Source organism: Rissa tridactyla, chromosome 13 (genome assembly GCF_028500815.1).
Source record: "Rissa tridactyla isolate bRisTri1 chromosome 13, bRisTri1.patW.cur.20221130, whole genome shotgun sequence".
In the NCBI taxonomy this organism is placed as follows: Eukaryota; Metazoa; Chordata; class Aves; order Charadriiformes; family Laridae; genus Rissa; species Rissa tridactyla.
Genome location: NC_071478.1, coordinates 5,309,824 through 5,331,227, shown reverse-complemented (window position 1 = coordinate 5,331,227; position 21,404 = coordinate 5,309,824). Strand labels below are relative to the sequence as shown.

The 21,404-nt window shown below is 45.6% G+C and overlaps 1 protein-coding gene across 8 annotated transcripts in view; it reads right to left on the bottom strand.

Moving 5' to 3' along the window:
* Positions 1 to 21,404, bottom strand: part of KDM2B (lysine demethylase 2B) — a 122,450-nt gene that overhangs the window by 3,576 nt on the left and 97,470 nt on the right. For 7 of the 8 annotated variants that reach the window (XM_054219207.1, XM_054219205.1, XM_054219210.1 and 4 more), the window contains 5 exons: positions 14,224 to 14,448; positions 10,456 to 10,599; positions 5,593 to 5,679; positions 4,771 to 5,040; positions 1,382 to 2,055 (listed from right to left, as the gene is read on the bottom strand). In XM_054219207.1, the coding sequence (XP_054075182.1) occupies positions 1,382 to 2,055; positions 4,771 to 5,040; positions 5,593 to 5,679; positions 10,456 to 10,599; positions 14,224 to 14,448 (1,400 nt within the window). The remainder of the gene's footprint in view (positions 1 to 1,381; positions 2,056 to 4,770; positions 5,041 to 5,592; positions 5,680 to 10,455; positions 10,600 to 14,223; positions 14,449 to 21,404) is intronic. The other variant, XM_054219206.1, reaches the window with a different exon arrangement.

Genomic DNA, 21,404 nt, shown 5'->3' with positions numbered 1-21,404 from the left:
TTTAACTGAAAATAGCAAAAATAAGGCTGAGTGATGCTAAGATAAGCACACCACCACACAATGTTACGTAAGTTTGAAGTTTCTCCATCAAATATATCATGCAATAAAGCGTTATTTCCAAGTGTCAACAGAATTACAAGTGTCAACAACTTCGGATCCCATTTGAAGTCATCACAGCACTTACTAAAATCCATTTTCTAGCCTGAAGACAAGCCACACCTCCTTGCTTACCTTCGGAATATAAAGACTGGCTTTAACTATTACTGTCCTGATTTCCCCTGTGCTTTCCTTACTTAAACCCAGTGAATCCTGTAAAACAGATCCCCCCTCTCCTGTCCTGTGTGTCTCTGTTACTCCTATCTATGTGGCCTATGTGTTTTTACGCTCTCTTTAAAGTTCTCTAAGGGCAACAAGCAAGAAGTCCTGTCGAGTGTGCAAGATTCTGCATTTTCTTGTTTTTCCATTAGAAAATACTTCACTGAAGTGGAAAAGGCATTTACCAGTTTTCTGTGACACCAAGAAGCCCGCAGAGGAGACACTCCACACACATCACCTCGCCGAATTATCAACCTCTCAATCTTTCTGTCATTTACCCAGTTTGTTACCAGACCGCACCAGAAAGGAGCCTCTGGCACAACGTGCCCATCTGTGCGCACGTTACAGCTGAATCCGAGATGGCAGCCAACAAGTGACTTTACTGCAAGGCCAGTGAAATACGTGAATCTGTCCATTAGTGCTTCCTGCTGCCGTACAGTCACCCACTGTGCCAACATTCACACTCTGGCACCGCGGGCACTGAATGGACACACCGTGAGTAAATACAATTAACGACGGATTCCTCCATCAGCTCTGCCGGTACAGAACACAGCGAACCGGATCGCTCTCCGTGTACCGTCTACAGGGAAATAATCAGCACGGACCTTCCAAGAACACTGAGGGCACTGGGAGATCTTCACTATATCTCCATAGATATTTAATAGCCAAACTGAACAAACAACTGCATTCACAGTCAGCAAGTCCTGGGGGCAGAATGACACCAAGACTTAGCATGACCTAGACTGGCTGTTCCAGCAGGCAAGAACATTGAGGTGAGGCGAGAACAGGCTGCTCTGGGGCGCCACAGCCCCGGCAGGCTGATGCCGATGCTGACATACACACAATTCCCATCAGAAATGCTGGGAACTGCTTTTTCTGAGAAAGCACCAGAAAATGTGCTAGTTCTCTGGACACTGCTGGTCACCCCTCCTCCTTGGGCTCAACAAAGCTTCAGTGGCGACCTGCACACCTCTTTCTAGTGCCTCCCTTTCTAGTCACCCGCTTCCCTTTCATCAAGCCCACCCCTTTACACGTTAGGCCTATCTTGGTTTCCCGCCCTCCTTACCATCTGTTCCAGGTCTTGCAAACTCTCATACAGATGCACAAGTCTCTATGACTGAGGTAGCTAAAGACAGCCATCCAGACTTCCCTCTGCATCACGTGGGCTGCCCCGTCATCCAGGGGGAGTGAGTCCGGAGGGGGGCTGATGGGAGGTGGCCGGATAACGTGCCGCTCCATCTGAATGCATTTGGGAGGAGAGAGCGAAGGCGGTGGCCGGGTTATTCCCCGAGGTGTGCTTCGCAGGCTGGGGATGAGCTGGTGCCTCAGCTCCCGGGGAGTCCCGTTCAACCCTTTGCTGAACCTATGGAGTCTCTCGCTGTTGTTCAAAGCACGCTTAGGTTCCTCATTCTCGCTCTCAGGTTCAGATTTGATGGGTTGGTGATTCTCATTGGCAAGGCTGTTCTCGGTTTTTTGGATCTCCTGGTTGAGCTCCTTGCTGAGCTCCTTGCTCAGTTCCTTATTGGGAAGCCGCCTTTTCCGCCTCATCTTGAACTTCTTCTTGTCCCTGGGCTCAGCGCCCTCCGTGCTGGGACCTGCAGTAGGCGAGCTGGACCGTGACTGGTCACTATCCTTGGATCTGGGAGGTGCTTCTGGCAGGTCATCCTCTGGCTCCTGCTTGAGGCGCCGCAGGGGTTTGATCATGGCAGTTCGGTCATCTGGAGCCTTCCACGATCGCCGCTGAAAAGGAAGAGACAAGGGTTGACTATTTGAGCAAGAACATCCTCAGCAATACTTCACATGCTGATGCTCCGCACAGGCAGCCCTGCCCGGGGACGGGGGGGTGGGCTGCCTGCCAGCACTGGGCCCCACCCGTCCGAGCACAAGGGTCCATTCACCAGCGAAAGGTATCAAGTTCAAGTGCCACCACATGGATGAGGAGTCCAGCTGCTGGCTCCCCGGACTCCAGGAGAGTGATAAATGCATTTATTCACCACGCATAATCCTGCAGATTTAAGGGCCTTACTCATTACACAGTGGACAATTTATGTAGAGAAGATTAGCAGCACACTATGGACAGCTTTTTCCCCAGCAGGCCAGAAGAAACCAGGCTTGGGACACATTCACTGGGCACCCACTTTAAACGCTGGCTGATGCACACTCATGCCCAATGGCCAAAAGGTCAGGTTCTGAAACCTCCTGAACCGCAGTCACCGGCCCGCGCTGTGGCTGTGCTGCTGTGGCTTAGTGCTGGATACTCACAGCCTCGCTTCATTACATTTTAGCTGCTCCTCTACATCCTGCACAGCTCTCGTTCTCTTCACGAGCTTCCCCCGCCGCCGGTACATGCAGAATGGGGAATCTGACAGGTCTGACACCCTGCTAGCCTGACGGGACCTCACGCTGACACAATCTCCAACACAACGCAGGCTGACAGGCGTTAGCTGGCATCTTCTTCCCTGCCCCGGTCACTGTTCATAACAGCAAACCGCACTTCACTTGCTCGCATTAATCAAATCTCTCTTTGATGCACACCAGATAGAAGCCTTAGAGATGTACAAACTAAGACCAGGGAAGACTTCAAGTCTAATCTGATCACTACAAGCAAGAAAGAAGCCACTAACTGTTCAAATGAAACAGCTCTAATAAGAAGAGATCAAGACTGGCAAGAAAAGGTGAACTGCTGTGAGCACACTTGTTCTATGAGAAGGTCTATGCTTTCGCAATAAAATAACTGGATCAAGTCAGTGGATGTGCTCCTGTGCTTCAGACTGCAGTACACAGCAGAGAAAGCCCATCACCCTGTCTTTAAATTAACATATTATAAAGGGAGAGGTCACAGTAGGTTAATGACAGGTTAGAATTAAAAAAAAATTACATCAGACTACTGTCAGCTTGCAGCATCCTTCACACAGGGTACTGACGAGCGCTTAGTTTAAACGTATTGGACTTCTGTTACGGTGCCAGACTGTGAGAGGTAACCAGTACTTGTGTGCCGGGTCACCCCTGGCTCTGTGGGGTGTCAGCGGAGGACTCCAGGGATGTGCTGTGGTACAGACTGTGGAGGGACTGTGTGGCAGGGGCAAGAGTCAACCACACAGGAAGAGCAAAAACGTCTGTATAGAAAACGAATTTTACTCCTCGGTTCATCAAAACACAGGTCGATGCTGTATTTTAATATGGGACACCAGAATAGAAAATATAAAACCAGAAACTGCAGCTAAGTTGTCCTGGAGCGTAAACGTTTCCGTGAGAAAGATATTCTGCCATTTCAAGATGTGGATGCGATAATAAAAATGCCTGCAGTGACACAAGGACATGACTGATAGAGAAACTGGATCACCATTCAGCTCACATGAGCAGAGAGGATTAAATGGGCTTGAGAACACATCTATTAAAAAGGCAAAGTACCTTCTTCCTGAAGAGTTTGTCTTCTTTCCCAAGTTTTAGCTGTTGGAAGAAAGAAAAGTAAAAACCCCAAAACATGACATTTGCTGGTTGTGCTGTCTGATGAAGGTTTGATGATCCACCGTGCCTTCCTCACGCACTGGGGGGCTTTCATGGAGCAATTCAAGCCATCCATAAACACTGCAGTGAGTCCAAAGGGATGGGAAAATGAAAACATGGCCAGAAAGCAGATGTGCATGAACTGGTACGGTGAATTTTGCTCTCTCATTCCACCAAAGCAACCCCAATCCCTACATTTGCTGTACCGCAGTGTTCCCCCGTCAAGCCTCGCAGGGCAGACTGACTGTCACTGCGCAAGAACTACACATGCAATACAAAACCAGCCACTGATTCTGATTTTAAAGCCATCAACCACTTACTCATGAGAGACATTAAATCTAGGTCCTCATTTCTATCTCTGCAAACCAGCGTTTCTGTACATCCCAAGCACCGTATTTGACAATCCACAAGACAATTCAGAGTGTCCCTGGCTGGCCCAAGAGCTCTGACTGTTAAATTCAGGGAGAAGCTGTCTACATCGCTGTTGTGAGCGGCTCCTCCTCTCTGCACGCTACAGAAGGTGTCATTTCTAAAGGTCCTCTGATGGGTTAAGAGTATTGTACATCCCTGAATGAGCCACAAAACAAGCTGCCATGCGCCACCAAGTGGAGAAAGATGAAAAGGCTTCCATTAAAAATTGATTTTCACCTTGTTCTTACTCAAAGCATCTTGTAAGGACTTTTCCGTTAAAGTGGGTTTTCCAGTATTTTGAATAAAACAACAGCCATAGCCCAGTGTTTTCGGCCTCTGAACGTCAGCCTGAGCGTCACTGTTCAAACTACTGTCCTGTTAGACTAGCAGCTTTCAGAAAGGAAGGTAAAACATCGCAGTTTCTTTTGTAACAATCTGGGATTTCAAGATGAGCTATAAGCCAGAAGGCAAGAGACATGCGCCCCAACCAGCCCACGCGCATCTGTGTAAGTACATGAAAAGAGTGTTTTGTCATACCCGCTTTCTCATAGTGGGTTCCTGGGGTTTCTCAAATTTCCTTTTCCTCCACAGATGCACTTCGTCTGACTTTCTCCTCAGTATTGAGTCAACTTGAGTCTTTTTGGAATGTTCCTCTGATTTCCGCCTGGGAGTTTCTTCACAATCCCCTTTCCGTTTTGCAGCATCTGTTACTTCCTTATTATCTCTATTCATTTTCTGTTCCTTCAGCAATGAGCCTGGGAGATTTGATGCGTATTTGAATCCTGGTCCGCGCTTTTGCTTGTACGCCAAAGAGACACAAAACACAAACAAACTTTATATCTTATGCCTTTCTCAGCTCTTTATCTAAGTTGCCTCGAACACTGGTGGGTTGATCACTTTGTAACAGACAAAATGATTAGCAAAGAGTTAGAGTAAAGTAGTTTCAACCTTCATAAAGTTAGTTTTCTAAGTTTGCACTTGCAGTGTTTATCTCAGTTTGCAAAGAAATAATGTTTCACTAATTCTAGCAGACACTTCAGGTTTTGCATAATCACTTCCGGATTTTGTTTGTTTGGTTTTGGGTTTTTTTTTTTTTTTGTTGTTGTTGTTTTTAGATTAAGATGCAGCAGTGCACAGAACTAACCAAATATTCACAGGTTTTGGGTGAAGTGTTGGTATATGGAACAAGAATACAAAAATTATTAAAGAGCAGAAAGCCATCCAGCTTATTTCCTTCAACTCAGCTGAATTAAGCACAAAATCAAAAGCTGGTACTGGGCAAAATTATACCTACAAGCCAGAGGGAATGCTTGAGATTTTGTATCTCATTACAGCACCACTTATTCCCATTAAACTCACTTTTCCAGTTTTCCCTGCATGGTTGCACTTTGGACACTCCCAGCAGTTCGGCAGCTCATCGTTAACCACACCATCCGATTCCTTCACCTGGTGAAAGAGAGGCACAACTCAATTCACAATCGTGCTGCAAAAAGCTGCAAAAACCTACAGGTAGATCATTTAGAGGCATTCTGTGCACTCATAAATTTCTCTGATCGACCGCTGCCCTCCCAGGGGCTGCAGAAAAGAAACCCAGATCACCGCTGGTGCTGCGCCACCCTGCCGGTGCTGAGCAAGCCCTCGGTCCTGCACAATTCCCCTTCTGAGGATGTCAAGAGGGGAGGAAAGCATGCTGGCCAAATTGGTATTTCACAAAGTGTTCAGGTCTGGGCTTTTTATGATAGTCAATGACAATCCCAATTAACACAGGGCACGTTGTGCTCTTGCAGGAAAAAAAAAAAAAAACAACCAAAACAAAAAAACCAAAAACCACACCAAACCAAAACACCATCCCCAAAACCAAAACCCAGGACTGTAATCACGCCATCTCCAAACGTCCTCCCACACCGCTTACTTGAAAAGCTCAGTCCTGACCCGTCACCCCCCCAGAGTGAAACACAGTCTGATCTTTTAATAGGAAGGGATTTTTCCCCATACACACATCCTCAAATACATTAATACTGCTTGGCATTTTTAGAAGCAAAGTACCCTGCACTGTAATCAAGTGTTCCTTAGAATATTTTTCTTTATGGATCAGAACTAGCAGTCCCATGCCTCAAGCTCATGTGCCAGTAAAAATGACAGTTGCCAAGTTAGCTAGAGAACAGGCACTTTTATTCAGAAGACTGGACACACGAAGGCATTTTTAAGGTTTCTCACACCCCCAGTTACTCAGCTAGTGTAAGGAAGAGAAATGCTTACTATTTCACTACCTCGGAGAGACTGACATTTTGCTTTTTGAAAGAGAAGACGCACACTCAGCGTTATTACACAACAAAAGCACAGTCCTGCCCTATACAGTTGAAAAGCTGCTGGTTTCTGAATTTCCTGCGTTACTTTCCAAACAGGAGATAGGTGTTTCTGCAAAGGCATTTCTGTGAATGAAACTGAGGATGTAAAGTAGAACTAAGGCAGAAACACCCTCCACGCACGCACACATATGCTCACTGATGGCACATTCACATTTAAGGGTTTAGTTATATATTCAGAAAAAAGCCGGGGGGGGGGAAGATTAATTTATTACTATTATAGACAGCAAAGACATGCTACTGTCAAGACAAATAGCTAGGCATTGGCAATGGCAGCACAGTAGCAGGAGACTGCGCCCGCCTGTTTCAGCAGCAAAGATCTGCAGATTTTTCGTATTTCTGAAACATTTCCTCCTCTCCTCCCAGCTCAGAGCAAATGCGCTAGCTGTGCGGGATCAAGCCCTGGTTTTAGGGGAGCTGCTTCCTCAAGCCCCTGAGCCAGACAGCAGCCATTCTAGTTTCCCCATCTAGCAAGAGTGATGACATGTCAGTCTCTCTCTGCAAGTCTTCTGGAGTTAATAAATGAGTAAATGAAGTGGGCAGAATTTAAATACTGGTTTTATCACAACTGTGTGCCTTTGAACCTTCTTTCCCATGGTAGGTGTAAGATACTTCAGGAGTTGTTGTATACATGTCTGCCTCAGGGGAACAATTCCTGGCCCAAGCCCAAGTTGGGAACAAGTTATTTCCCGCACTGAATATAGAACAAATGCTACTGAAGGGAAAGCATTACAGCTCTGTCCCTTCTGTGAAGTTTAAGGAAATGAACAGATGTGAGGAACTGTAAGCAAACTAATTAGACACACACAAACCTGCCACTGAATCTGTCCCCAGCCTTTCAGGCTGGGTGGGAGCCAGTTCTGAGTGTTTGCTACAAACAGCAGGTGGGTGTCTGAGCCACAGCATGAGGCATCTTCAGAAACATACCTGCAGCACGAGGTCAGCAATTTGGAAAGTCTAAACGTGAGACTACGCTACTGTGAAGTCTTCTTGTTAAGGAATGTGGAGAACCCAGGATGCTGATCTGACATTGCTGAGCGAGAGCCATGAATTCTGGCAGCACCAAGACTGAAACAACACAGGCAGCGAGACATACCTGGGCTGAAGCCATGGGCAGCAGTGCAGCTGTGCTGGAAAAGGTCTTTGTATTTCTGCTGTTCTGACAAGGAACCTAAACATTCACCTCTTCCATCATTATCACTGTATCCACCTAAGGTGAAGAAGAACAGGCTCCTACTGGGGAAAACAAACCCCTTCTCCTTAAGGAAACAGCATACTGCACTAACTCACATGCTAACCAGCATTACTAGCAATTTGACAGGTAGCAAGAAAAATTCATCAATGCTGGTTCAACTCAAACGCTCTGTAACAATGAAAGGCAATATTCCTCTGAAAATCTCACTAGCTCCCCTCTGGAAACAATGCTTGCGAAATGCTTGCCAGGATCATTTTCATAAGAAACTCTTCAGCAAAATACACACTTGCGCTGGTATTGTATTTTCAAGGAAAGCGCCATGTCAGATACTCCACCATGACACCTCCTGGTACATGGAACATCCTGGCCATCTTTAGCACAGTTCCGATGCACGCACCTGATGTGCTCTGGTACCCAGGGCTCCCCCAGCAAGAGGCATCCACAAAAGCCCCTCAAGGCTGCAAGTGCATCAGAGCACAGGTGTACCCGAGCTACCCTTAATCTCCTCAAAGAGATCATCCTCTGACCCTGTTTTTTCATGGAGAAAACCCACCACAAACATGTACAGTCAAATCAGAAAGATGGAAAAGGATGGACTTCAAACCAGTAACAACCTGCGCTGGAGTACAAATTAGCCAGTGCATGTGCCAAACTGCTCCACAAGCTTTGGAGACGCATCTTGGAAGGAATTCACTTCACATGGGAAGAAGCCAGGGAAGGACACTCCTCCCTTCACTGGTCCAATTTATTCCAGTCTCCCCCAAAAAAACATTTGCCAGACATTTAACTGGAGATATCGACAGTTTATATGTACTACTGCCTGTTTACCAAGTAGGACAGGAAGGGACCTTCTCTTGGTGGACAGCCGGAACAGCTGCCCTGGGGCTGTGTCTACATTCAAAGGCACTTCCCACAAGGACTATTTATGGGCTCCATCCTCTGGGCTTAAGCCCATGTCGAGGGCTTGAGCAACATGTAAACACAGCAACAGATTTTTGTCTCTAAGAAAATCATGGAACCTGTGAATAAAGAGCAAGGAGGGAAACAAGGAAGAGGCTCCATCTTCCTTTTGCTGCTCCCTGCTACATAGTCTCATCTGGCCTTCCAAGATGATTCTGAAATCCTACCGGTGCCCTTTTGTCTCAGTAAATAAACAGTACTAGTTACCCCACCATTCCATCTCAACAGAAGCGCTGAGAAATTAAAATACAATGCACACAAGGCACCCTGTAAATGTCCCACTGCTTAATTTTCAGAAACACCCAAAGCAAGAGTGTTGTTCCTAGTTACCAAAACAGCACTCAGAACAGCACACATGCATAAAAGAACAAACAACACTTGCTTGATTTCACAGATCTGACCCACATCCTGTGCAACTAGTCCCAAATGTGGTATGGGGAGAGGAAACCATACTTGAACTGCCACTAGACAACAATCATGTCCTCTGGACTCAGCCATGAAGTGTCACTGACACTGCAAAGCAAGAGACAGGGGAGCACACAGGGCACTTTCAGGAAGGACTGGAATAGCAAAGCAGCAGCTACAAGCCAAAATTGAGGTACCTCTGAAAACGAGCAGCTCCCTCCCTTGCTTTATCAGCCCCCGAAGCCTTCTTTTAAGCAGAGCCAAGCAAGCAAAGCTCCCTTTCAGAGCCCATCTGTGGCAGGAGCTGCGAGCACCAATTTCACAGAGCAAGGAGACAGCCACAGTTCTGGTTTGCCAGCTACCTGCTCTCTGCTCTAATAAGTGACACACACATGGTTTGGTGCAATACTATGTACAGCGCAAGAAAAATAAAAGGCCAGAAGAGCATCACCCCAGGCCTGCATAAGGAACATACCTCTCCTCCCAGAGATCCCAGAAGGGCCAAAAGCTGCTTTCTGGGGCATGGCGTGTCAGAATACATTTGCTTTGGCAAATCACTTTAACCATAAACAAATCAGCAACAGGAAATGGCTGATCAGCTGAAACAAACCAGCTCTGGAGAAAAGAGGCTTCTAAATGCTCATACACAAAGATATGCCCAAAATGACACTTTTGTTACCAGCAAAGAATATAGCTGCTCACAGAACTCAAGTCAGCCAAGGGTGAGCACTCCTGCAGCCTGAAACTCGCTCAGTTTGTTCTCTAGAGCTGCAGTCTTCCTACTGCAACATTTGCTCATGACATCTTTACAGCCAGCTGCTTGGCACATCTGTGCCTGGACAAACATGAAGAACAAACTACTTGTTTGTATTTTGCGGGACACAGGAAGGAGCTACCTGACACAGGGGTTGTGACTAACTCATCCAAAGGTACAGGCACATTTCTCTGTCCTCTTGAGCTTCCCATCCCAACTGAAACTCATCACTTCCTTAAACAAGAAGCAAAAAAGAAAGAAAGAAAGAAAAACAAAACAAAACCCCACAAGACATTTGCATGCACACACATTTTGGAGGCTGTCCAACGCAAGAGTTTCTGCTTACATCAGAGGATCCCTGCCTGCCAGTCAGGACTGCGTGTGCCACAGCTGTCACCCTGCTTCTCACACCAATTCTTTGCTCACTTAAGTTTCCAAAGACAAACACGTGAAAGCTTTCTAATTTCTGCACAGTACTTTTATACTAAGGTGATAAGCAATCCAGTTTTCATTTCCAACATGTATCACATCCTTGTACTCACCTTAAGGCATCCTGGGTGTATTATTTCATTACAAATGGAGCATTCCATTAGCATGAGATTAAACTTGCTCTCCTCCTCTTCCACGGTGTCCTCTTTCCCAGCTTCTCCACATACCAGACACACAGCAGTATGAGGCAACACCGGCTGTTTACATATATCAGAAAGAAGTGTTGATCAGGACATGGAAGACATACGGAAACAGAATAACTCAATGTGAGTTTACAGTATCCTCATTTCAAAGAGGAGATAAACAGGGATTAATCGTGCAAACTGCTGAAGGCACCAGCCCAGCAGAGAAATGAAGGCAAGAAAAACAGGTAGTAACTGGGGCTGGGTACCCAGACCAAGCATCACATGACGTTTCATGGAACGAAAAGTGCCCTCCCTGTAGCAACAGAGATCCACGGGACATCCCAGGGATGGATGAAAATGCTTTTTTGGTGGGTCCCTCGAATCTGTGAGCTGACACAGACATTGGCATTCATGCCACTTCACTAGGCTACAATGGGAGGGAAAAGAAGCAACCTAGAACATCACTATTCACATCCATTAAGCTTCACAATCTGACTAGCAATTTGGCAGCTCCCCTATTTTACAAGCAGGGCAGACAGATGTTATGGGACCCAATCCAGGTCTCACAGCAAGCCCACAACAGAACCAGGAACAGACCTTTTTCTGACTGACAGTCTATTATCTAGGGCCCTGCTCCCAACCTGAGCATTGCAAAAAGCACTGCACAGACACTTAAAAAGAGAATTCCTCTCCTGCAAATGTCACAAGCGAGAAACGCACCGATATTTTTTTCTATCTTTTGCTGAGGCAGAAAGGGAACTGCAGCATCTCACATATCTGTCACCCATGTCAAAGCACTCAATGCTAGTCTAATTAAAAAGCCACCTTTGTGCTAATGAGGAACAAACTTCTGGTTTGCAGCAATAAGGTAAAGCCTCATTACAAGAAAGAAAAGGAAGATCCTCCTAAGAAGCTGGCTGTGAAATGCCATCGATTAGGTTGCAAATCCTTAACTATTAAGTAGCCAGAGGCAGAGATGTGGCTTTTCACAGCAAGGATCTCTTTTAGACGGAGTGAATAAAATCCATAAATGCATACTTGCACACTGAACCAAACCTATCCAGCAACAGTGCATCCTTCAGCAAGTTTCAGACAGGGAAAAAGCTAGCTATAGTAAGCCATTACAGAGTAGCGTGCTGCCCCACACACCAACAGCCCGATACATTAGCTACAGCAACACTTTCCTGCTTTCTCATGCCAGTACTTACCCACGCTCCATTTTAAAAGCATTTTGCTAATGCTATTTAATTCCCACTCTTCCTCCAAGCACAAAATAGGAATCCCCAAGATCCCACTCCACCAGCAGGTAAACCAGAGTAAAGCTAAGTTGTCCAGAGCCGTAAGAGCTCTGTCCACTTGTTTTGTTCTGTCTCCCACACAGTACATATTTATATCCACGCACAAGAACAAACGTCCCAGGAGCAGTACAATTTTTCTTGCTGGGAGCAAGGGTGTCTAGGGAATCTCCTCTGTGTCCCAACTAGCCCTGTCCCACAGCCATGCTGTCACAACTCATCCTCCCAGCACAGAGCCCCCACACTCCCTTCAGACATATTCAATGCAGCATAAAGTGTCCCAGGCACTCCCGTTTCCTTTCTTGATTGAACTAGTGATGCAGAGGAGTTTCCTGTTCTCCGAATGGCAATACAGGCTCTCTTAAGGCTTCTGAGTTTAATGAAAATCTGTGTCTAGTTAATATTGTCAACGTTATTAACTAGAGAAAAGCACAATCCCAAAACTGTAGGGATCATTACTTCCACAGAGCCTTGCTTCGATGTTTTGGGTGGGTTTTTTTGGGCTGGAAGCTGTTGGATAGGTACCATAATATATTACTACTGCAATTGTTAGAGAACATAATGAACAAGAGCGAAGACAACAGAATTACTTATAGAAATGTAAAGCACCGTTAAAAGTTACAACAGTTCAACCTGTTAATTTTCTGTGCTTTTGGTGCTCTGAGAAAGTCTGTAATACTTCCCCTGCTATTTATACCAATGGGAACCTACGAAGGGCAGAGATGTCGTCTTCTTCAGTGCATGCAAGGGTGGGACAGGGCATCAGAGGACCCTGGCTACCAAGCCCTGTACTCCGATCACAGCTCCTGGAAATAAAACTGCAGATACCAAGAAGAAAAAGTATTTCTTCATTAGAAGAAAGGGGATGAGAGGGTAACTACACTCAGCCAGAAGAGAACCCAGTTCATCTCCGAAAGGCTCATCTGTGTATCAAGAGTGAAACAGCTTTGTATGAAAGTTTGCTTCATCAGTCAGGACAAGAAAGCACACTGTAGCCCTAATTTAATCCCTCCACTAAAAAGGCAGCATGATTTCACTATTTCTTCCCCCTGGAGAATAATAAATTCTTCATCCATGCTGTTCAATTCATGCCACACTCCAGGAAATCAAGCGTTCAAAGAAAAGACACTTGAGCTGCAAAAGCACTCTGCGGAAAGGTAGATATTCTATGTACTTTACTGAAAGTTCCAGCAGAGCTGAATCCCATCCTCTATGTCAAGAACAGTGCATGGCTTAGAACAGGACATGGAGTGAGCTACTAGGAGCAACTACTGGAAACCTTAAGCGCTTATCAGGTTTTTATCAGTGTCAGACCAAGTCATTTGATGCCTCCACTTCAGTTTCCTCATCAAATTAAAGAAAAAACCCCAAACAACTAAGTGAAAGGAACTGTAACAAGAGTTAGAGAGAAATCAGCATGGATGGGGTGATATTTCAGTTATGAATAAACAACATTCCTTTCCTTAAAAAAAAAAAACCAACAGAAAACCAAACCCTTAACAGCAGCATAAACAAGACCTTCCAAAGAATCAAGTGAAAAGCTAAAGCTAATTTTTACCCTTGAAAGGGGGCACTGTAGACACGAGACCTGAGGATAAGCTCCATGACAATCAGTATGAAAGCAATAGATTCAAAAGGTGCTTGGACAACTAAATGGAAGATTAATTTGTCAATATTTGTTAAATACAAAGCTATCGCTTATGACTCAAGAAGCTTCTAAGCAATGTATCACAAGAGCTCAGGAAACTGTCCAGCTGCCTGCTTGCCCTGTCCTGATGCTCATCCCCTGACAGCCGTTTCTAGTCCCTGAGAAAGACAAGACCGTGGCTTGACGGCTCTTTGGCTCATCTGGATCAGATCCCTCCTATATGCCTAGGTAATAGCAAACATGTAGAACTTAAGGTCTCGGGTAGCCTGGGGCTGGGGTCACCAACACCAAAATCTTGGAGGACGCCAGTCAAACATTTCTCCGTATCTTAAGTTGGTTAAGTAGTTAAGATGGTAAAGATTGTTGCAAGTCAGCTATTCTCAGGAAATTCAGAGATCCAAACCAAACAGGACTCTTTTCCCTTTGAATGAGAACTTTCCACTCTTCCCCTTCTCCCCCAAATTCTCAAATTTCAATGTGATTTGAGTCACAATTTCTGGTGTACTGATAATTGCCACATCTACCTTCTTTATTACTGAGAATGAAAGCCGTGCTACTGTTTTAGGAGCATTGTGTTTTAAGATTTGGGGGATGGGGGAAGAAGAGATCTGAACTGAGAGAGCAGGGATTCACTGTTTTGCCTGATGCACTTTAGAGACTACTCAGAGCAGAGTTCTCAGTTCCACACCTTGTCACCAGTAGACAGATACAGGAAAAAATCTCCAAACAAGCTGTAGCAACAGGTACACTTACTGCGATACACTGCCTCATAATGCAGGACTGTTTCATCCTGCCAGGTCCCCCAAATTTCTTCATGTCTTTGCAGAAGTGACACTCGCCGCACTCTGTCCGCAGACACGCCTCGCACTTGCGGCATCGCGTCCTCCTCCGACGTGCTCCAGCGGTTGTCCGATTAGCTGCGAGCTTTACCGCAGAAGCAGTGCCCAGTTTCCCTTTGGGCCGTCCGACTGCCCTGTTCTGAAAGAGCCAGACACACAAGGTTAATCACACATCCCACTTACCATCTAAACTACAGAACTTTCTTGGACAGCAGCTGTAAACATCTTAGATGTAAAACTGCCAGATGTATCAGTACTATACACAGGTGGGTAATACTCAGCAGATGCACACAATCACTCTTATAGCTAAAGGAGTTCCATTACCCTTTCAAGAGAAGATGCATTTAAAAAGACAAAGAAACCAAGGCATAAATGAGAGATCCCAAAGCTACAGCAAGCCCGCTTCAACAGGAGGCCAGGGAGAATCGATTTATGCACAACTCAATGCAGGACCAAGTCAGTCCCAAGTGGCGTGCTTGGCTCAGGTCAAGAGATGATCTGTGCCATTGCTGACCTCTGGACTAGGGAGCTCTTAGGATTGTGCTCAGGTTAAGCCAGAAGGTCTACTTTCCTTCACTGGAAGTAGAAGAATCCAAGGAGGCAGTAAAAGTAATTATGAGCCTAGGTATAGCAGAGAAACACTCAGCAGCAATGGTTCAAGCCACAGCGATCTCCCTAAAAAGCCAGGAGAGTAGGAACTACTGCCAAGTAATAAAGAAGGAAATAAACCACAAATACTACAAAACCTTTCCAAAGTAGCTCCCCTCGTATCCAATACTAGCAAGTGCTCAAAAATAGAACACTAATTGATGCTGTGCAAAGGCTAAAAAGGGCATCCCCAGTCTAGATTTCAATGACCTTTAAGACAGAAACTAAAGGAGCATGAAAAGATTTTAAATGATTAGGTTAACTGCAACACATTCACTCTGGATATCTAAATTCCATGTTCTCATCAGAAACTCCCTGTTAAACACAAGAACTTACAGATCAAGCCCAATATCACTAAATACCATGTAATTGTATGGGGCTAATTATGCAAGAATTGGCTTGGCTCATTCTTACCACTGACAGTTTTCTCCATAAAGATGGTAATAGGATTGCATCTGGTTTAGCATTTATAGAATTTTTCCACTTTCTGCACATCTCAGCATATGACCAACAGACCAGCCAGTTTCACTTTCTGTTCCTGCTGAATTCTGGGCAATCACCAAGGCAGGGGCAGGTTGGCTATAAAAGCCATGCGGAATTTCCACTGTAGTTTTTAAAAGAAAGGCTATGGAAACATTCTGTTTGGTACTACAAAAGCTTCCCGAAGTGTCCTACTACATAACCCTGAAAAAAAGTCACACTGCCAAGTATTTGAACTTCCTCCCAGCTGACTTAGCAAAGTTCCAGTGACTTTCTTAAGATGCAGAAGACTTCTGATATTTTAACAGTCTCCATCCCAGGAACCTCACTGCTGAGAGGGCAGAGAAATTAGGAGCTAGACCCCTCAGCCTTCCCTCCCACAGACCTACTATCATAACTGAGGTGGGAGAAAACACTGCCTAGTCAATGAGGTTACACAGATTTCAGCAAGTTTTTAATTATGCTCCTCCAGAACAGTTTTTGTTCTGCGAGAAAGTTGACTCGCACCGTGCTGTGTGAACACAGACAAGTGCAGCTTCCTTCCCACCGGCAACCCCACCAGACGCCTGGATTTCAGATCAATTTCACATACTCCAAAGAATAAATATTTACCTTTTAGACCAAGTTTTCAGCCTCTCAAGGATAAAGTCAGCTCTGGCAGAACTGTCTTAGAGACAACCTAGATAACAGATAATTTCCTTCCTCAGCATGAATCACTCCCCAGTTCTCTCTATTAAGAGTCTCCTTCCACTAGCAAGGGAAGCGAGATACAAACCAAAGGCTAGGTATCAGGAGGAACCAGTTAAACCAAAATACATACAACAACCTGGGCAGCTCCCCTCTGCCAACAGCACATAGAAAATTCTGCGTGAGCATCTGACTCCTTCCCACTAGGTTTGAACGCGGTTAAGGTTTTAAGACGACAAAAAGCAGTTATGACACTATTAGAACGGTCTTTTTAAAATGCAATCTCTTTCAAGGAAAAATCAAACTCGGTACTTTTCCAGCTGAAAGATAACTCCTAATTCTGCCACAGTAATACGAGCCAAGACCTAATTCTAAGGACAGCATCTTAAAACACCAGGACGCTGCACAGATGCAAGCGATAAAAAGGCATCGCTTGAACACAGAATTTCAGAATCCTAAAAAAAAAGAAATCAGGAAGGTGAAGGTACAAGAACAAGTCTGAAGCCAGACCACACCACACCACTCAGACTTCCTTACAAATCATCACCACACAGCAGAGCTGTAGACTTCTGATCTCACTGTATGTAACATTACTTACCTACCCAGACCTCTTCACTGCTCATTAGGAAATCCAAGCAATTGTACTAGCTGGGTTTGTACTAATTCACCAACCGACCAATCCTCAATCCAAGCCACGTTTTCACTCCAGGATCTCAGAGCCAGCAAGGCTAGAGAGGCCTTGCAGGAATTCCCACTAGTATCTAGTTTCAAGGGGCTCCAAAGTGGTCGCTTGAAAACCTCCACAGAAGAAAAATCTGCCTGTGGGTTGCAATCCCAGAAAGGGGCTGGGATTCAAGGGGGTAGAAGGAGCCTCCAACATGACTTGGGGTTTATTTAGCACGTGGCAGACAGCCAGATAAATTCCAGGTCGATGTTAGTGAAGAGATGCTGCAGGATTTCCAGCTTAGACCGCAGTTTTAACAATGTACCAGCCCTGGTAACAAAACTAGGTAAAGATTTCCTTCCCAGCTCCTGTTCCCACCTCTGTACTGCAATTTGCCATGCTCCTAGCACAGGAGCTGTCTTGCAAATAATGAGCAAGTCATAGAGGATGGCAGGATTCCTTAACCCGGGTTTACCACAGTGCCCAGCAAACAGCAGCTCCACTGGGTGACACACTAAACCCTAAACTAGGTTCTGGACCAACATAGTCTCCCACCTGTGTGGCAGATCCTATCACCTCCTTTCTCAAGGAGATGAGCTGAGACCCTCAAGCACAGCCTGTGCGTCCTGGCTCTGCAGTTGCCAGCAGCCACCTCTGAGAACTGTCAAGAAAAGAAAGGTTATACCAAACTTGAGGACATTTTTTCTTAAATCTTACAACAAAAACCAGGGAGCTGAGACAGAGCCTGCCTGAAATACTGTCACAAGCAATTCCCTATATTCTCCAGCACCTCCACAGAAACTGTGCCCATACTTCTCTGGCCACAGCAAGTCTTCAGAAGAGGAGAAGGAGGATGCTGAAGTGATGACAACCACTCTCCCGAGCTCCTAATGAAGGCTGTGCAAGCAGCTTCTGAAACACACTAAGATTAACATTCTAAATATCTACCCCTATTACACTGGAATCCAGAAAGCTGGGGGACTTGCACAGCCCCCTAAAACAAGGCATGTTAGTGGGACACCCTGCTAGTTGTTTGTTGGGTTTTTTGTGTGTGAGGGGGTTATTTTCCTCCCTCATCCACCCCCCCCCAACCCCACACCCGTTTGCTGCTATACAACGCACAAAGGTAACCTACTCCTGGCCCTGAAGCAGCGACAGCATGGCCTCTACAGTACCTAGGTACTGGGAGTAATCTTAGGCCATCAAATGTAATACACTATGAACTACAAAGCCATTTACAAATCATCAGTTTGGGATCACCCTCCCACCCCACAGTGGTTGAACATGCCCGCTCCTCACACAGGAAACGGGACTAATTGCCAAACTGATTTTCAGAAGTGCTGAGCTCCTATAAACCCCACCGAATTCAACAGCACTCCAGGTGGGCAACAATTAGGGGACTGGGTGGGGTGGTCATCAACAATTCAAGTCTTTCAACAGGGCTGTGCAGACCTGCGAATAAGCCCAGGCATGACACTTCCAACTCTAAACAAGCCCCTCGGAAATGCTACGTGGAAGAGTCACCACTCGGAACATTAGTCCGTCTTGGCTATGGACAAACATTTGGCTGCTGGGAAATTTTCACTGCCTTCTTAGAGGTACCTTAGCACACTTTCACCATATGTTATTTCCCTGCTTGGCAGTCACCAAAGAACCACCCACCATCACCAGGGTGAGAAGCAGCAGAGGCACCAAGGGCCTCTGCCCTGAGCACGACTCTTACTACAATAGAAACACAACTCTGATGTTTACAGCAACAGATTTCTAACCTTCACAGTTGCAAAGAATACCTCAAAAGACCTCAGGTAAACAAAAATACCAAGAGTATCAGCTTTGGAGACAACAGTTCAAGAGCTATCAGCTGTTAAATGCATCATTGAGTAGGTGCTGATGTGCCCCAACTGCTATATCCCAACACCAAGAGGGCTCTGTTGGAGTTGTCACCAGGCACCTTCACCTACAAACTCCTCTGCTCTGGAAAGGAAGATCAGCTGATCTGCAGCAGAGCCCAGGAGGAAGGTCTTGGTCCTAAAAGCAAGGCTGACAGAGCCTGCAGCCTAGAAACAACCTCTTCTGCAAGTGGCCTTTACCTGGGCATGGGCCTCATTCCACCGCTCAGCTTCAGTGACCTGCTTAAACTCCTGCCAGAGGCACCATACCATTATTTCAGACTCAACTTCTCAGAGAAAAATCCAGGGACACATACAGTGCCCTTCTGAAGGGCTTATCATGTGGCAAGCTCAGCGAGACCCCAAAGCACTTCACTTCTAACCACGTACAATCTGAACAGTTTATGTATCCAGTGCATAAATCTCTCCAAGACAAGGTATCTTACGTGTGTACTGTTCGTTGCTTCCAGGTGCTGCGCCACATAAATATATCCCTTCCACTTGCAAGGGAGGGGTGATTTCCTTCTGTAACACATGGGTAGAGACTGCTTATTCTGGCTTGCAGTAGTTTGACAAAGTCCACGCAACAGTATGAGCACCAGAAGAAAGATGAGGACGCAGGATTTCCAGGGTGCCAGTCCTGCACTTAGACTTTTATATGGTCTGAATCCCAATACAATTGTTTTAACAGAATTAGAACAAATTTAATTACCTGTCATTTCTTTATAGCATCTGATAAATAAACACTAGAGGAAAAAACCAAAACACATTAACCCACAATTCATAGTTGTTGTCAGCTAAGACACCCCTCTAAACATACTGGGTGATGGGCTGATACTGGGCACTGGAGAAGCCCATGGGGTGCCACAGCAAAGGCTTCTGATCAATTATTTCCTTGCCTCTTCCTGTAACAGACACAGAGTGGAAGTTACAGAGGACAAAGCTCCCTACCCAGGGCCAGCACTGTCCTGAACAGCTCCGGTGACATGTCCGTCTCCTAGCCTCCCACTCTAGGCATGCAAGTTTGGCCTTCCTGCTAAGAAAACCAGTCAAATTGACAATTACCAGCAGTTGCGTAGACCAGCAACACGCACACCAATGCCCTGGATCGAGATCCACCAAAGTCATTTTAGCAGAGGTCTCCGAAACAGATCCTGTCATTAACTCTACATTAACCCTAAAACAGGGGGACTGCCATTAAATTGCCACAAGTCCATTAAGCTAGTTTAAGACAGCAAAAATCACAGATGCCAAAAACATCCTTAAAAGCTGTATTAACTGAAGAGCGCGAGCCAACACCACAAATCTAACATGTCTGACTAAAGCGCATCTGCCCAAAAGTCTACACATGCAAACATCAGGAGAGTTGTCTTCCTCTAGCAGTGATGGTTTACAAGAGTCACATCACCCATCATCGGCATACGCTCCTGCGGGGGTGGAGGTGTCCTGCAAGACAAGTCCAAGGTCCCCCGTTAAGCAAGGAGCATCAAAGGGAAAGGGAAGGCGGTGAAAGTTTTTCAAGCCCAGCCATCCCCAAACAGAATTAGTCTCCTCTCCAGAAGTCCACGGCTGTCATCTCCTCCAATTCGTACCTACAAACTTTCTCATCCCATCCTGCAACAAGCGATGTAGTTCCTAGTGACCACTGTGAGGTGACCACACGGAGCTCCACTACTGAATGAACAGATCAATTTCGCACAAGGAAATCGAAAAGTTTATACCTCCTAGGTTCATCTGGGCATTAGCGAAGCTCCAGCAGCTTTTCTGCCAGCATAGCTACATTGTTTAGGGTGTGATAAACAAGCATGCCAGTGCCCCCCTTTATTTTTCTCTGGTGGTAAGGAGGTAGAAGTTAGGCCTGGAGGGTGGAATAAGATATATTGGCAAAAATATGCTTTTGTAGATAAGCTGCATCCAAAGTAGGAGCTCTTAAAAAGAAAGATATCAGTAAGTTATACAGACTTGAGGCACCTTGTGCAAATGCAGCTTTTCTTCTTACCGCTACTTGAGGACAAATCCCCTTATCCCCACCCAGGAGCATTTTTCTTAGTCTGTTTACACACACTGAAGTTAAGTGTCACAGTCAGAAATCGAATTTCTTCCTGCCACGAGCAACCCAGCAAGGCAGCAGGCAGCCCTCCTGATGGCCAGCACCAGGCAGGACACATGCCCTGGCACCCACACACTTCCAAAGCCCCACTGCTGACTGCAACTACTGCAAGCGCTGTAAATCCTATCTGCTCTCATGCTGGGAAACCTGACAGCCTTTTTGCCTTCTTAGTTTAGACATAAGACTAGGGAAAGAGGAATGAAAGTCAGAACAAAGTCTGAGTGACAGAAGCTGCAGCTCCTAGCCAAGCACCGAAGTTGTGCACCTGGAGAGCCAAAGCCCTTCGCCTGTTACATACCAGGGACTATCGCAGTGGAAAAGCTACGTGATACCAATTTGACACATCCCGTGTAGAAAAATATAACTACACATGTTAAAGCAAGCTTGTATGAAAATACAGGGGCTTTTACCACCGGAACAGTTATGAACAAAGAGAAAAACACTCCACAGGTCTTTGCTACGTAAGTCACAGTGTTATAATCTAGGTTCAGACCAAGCCTTTTAAGAAATCCCACAGGAAGGATCTCCACTTTCTTGCATTAATTTTTGTTTTAAACTATTAAGATATAAAAACGCTATTAAGCCTCAGGTTTTAGAAGAGCTGAAGAATCACAGAA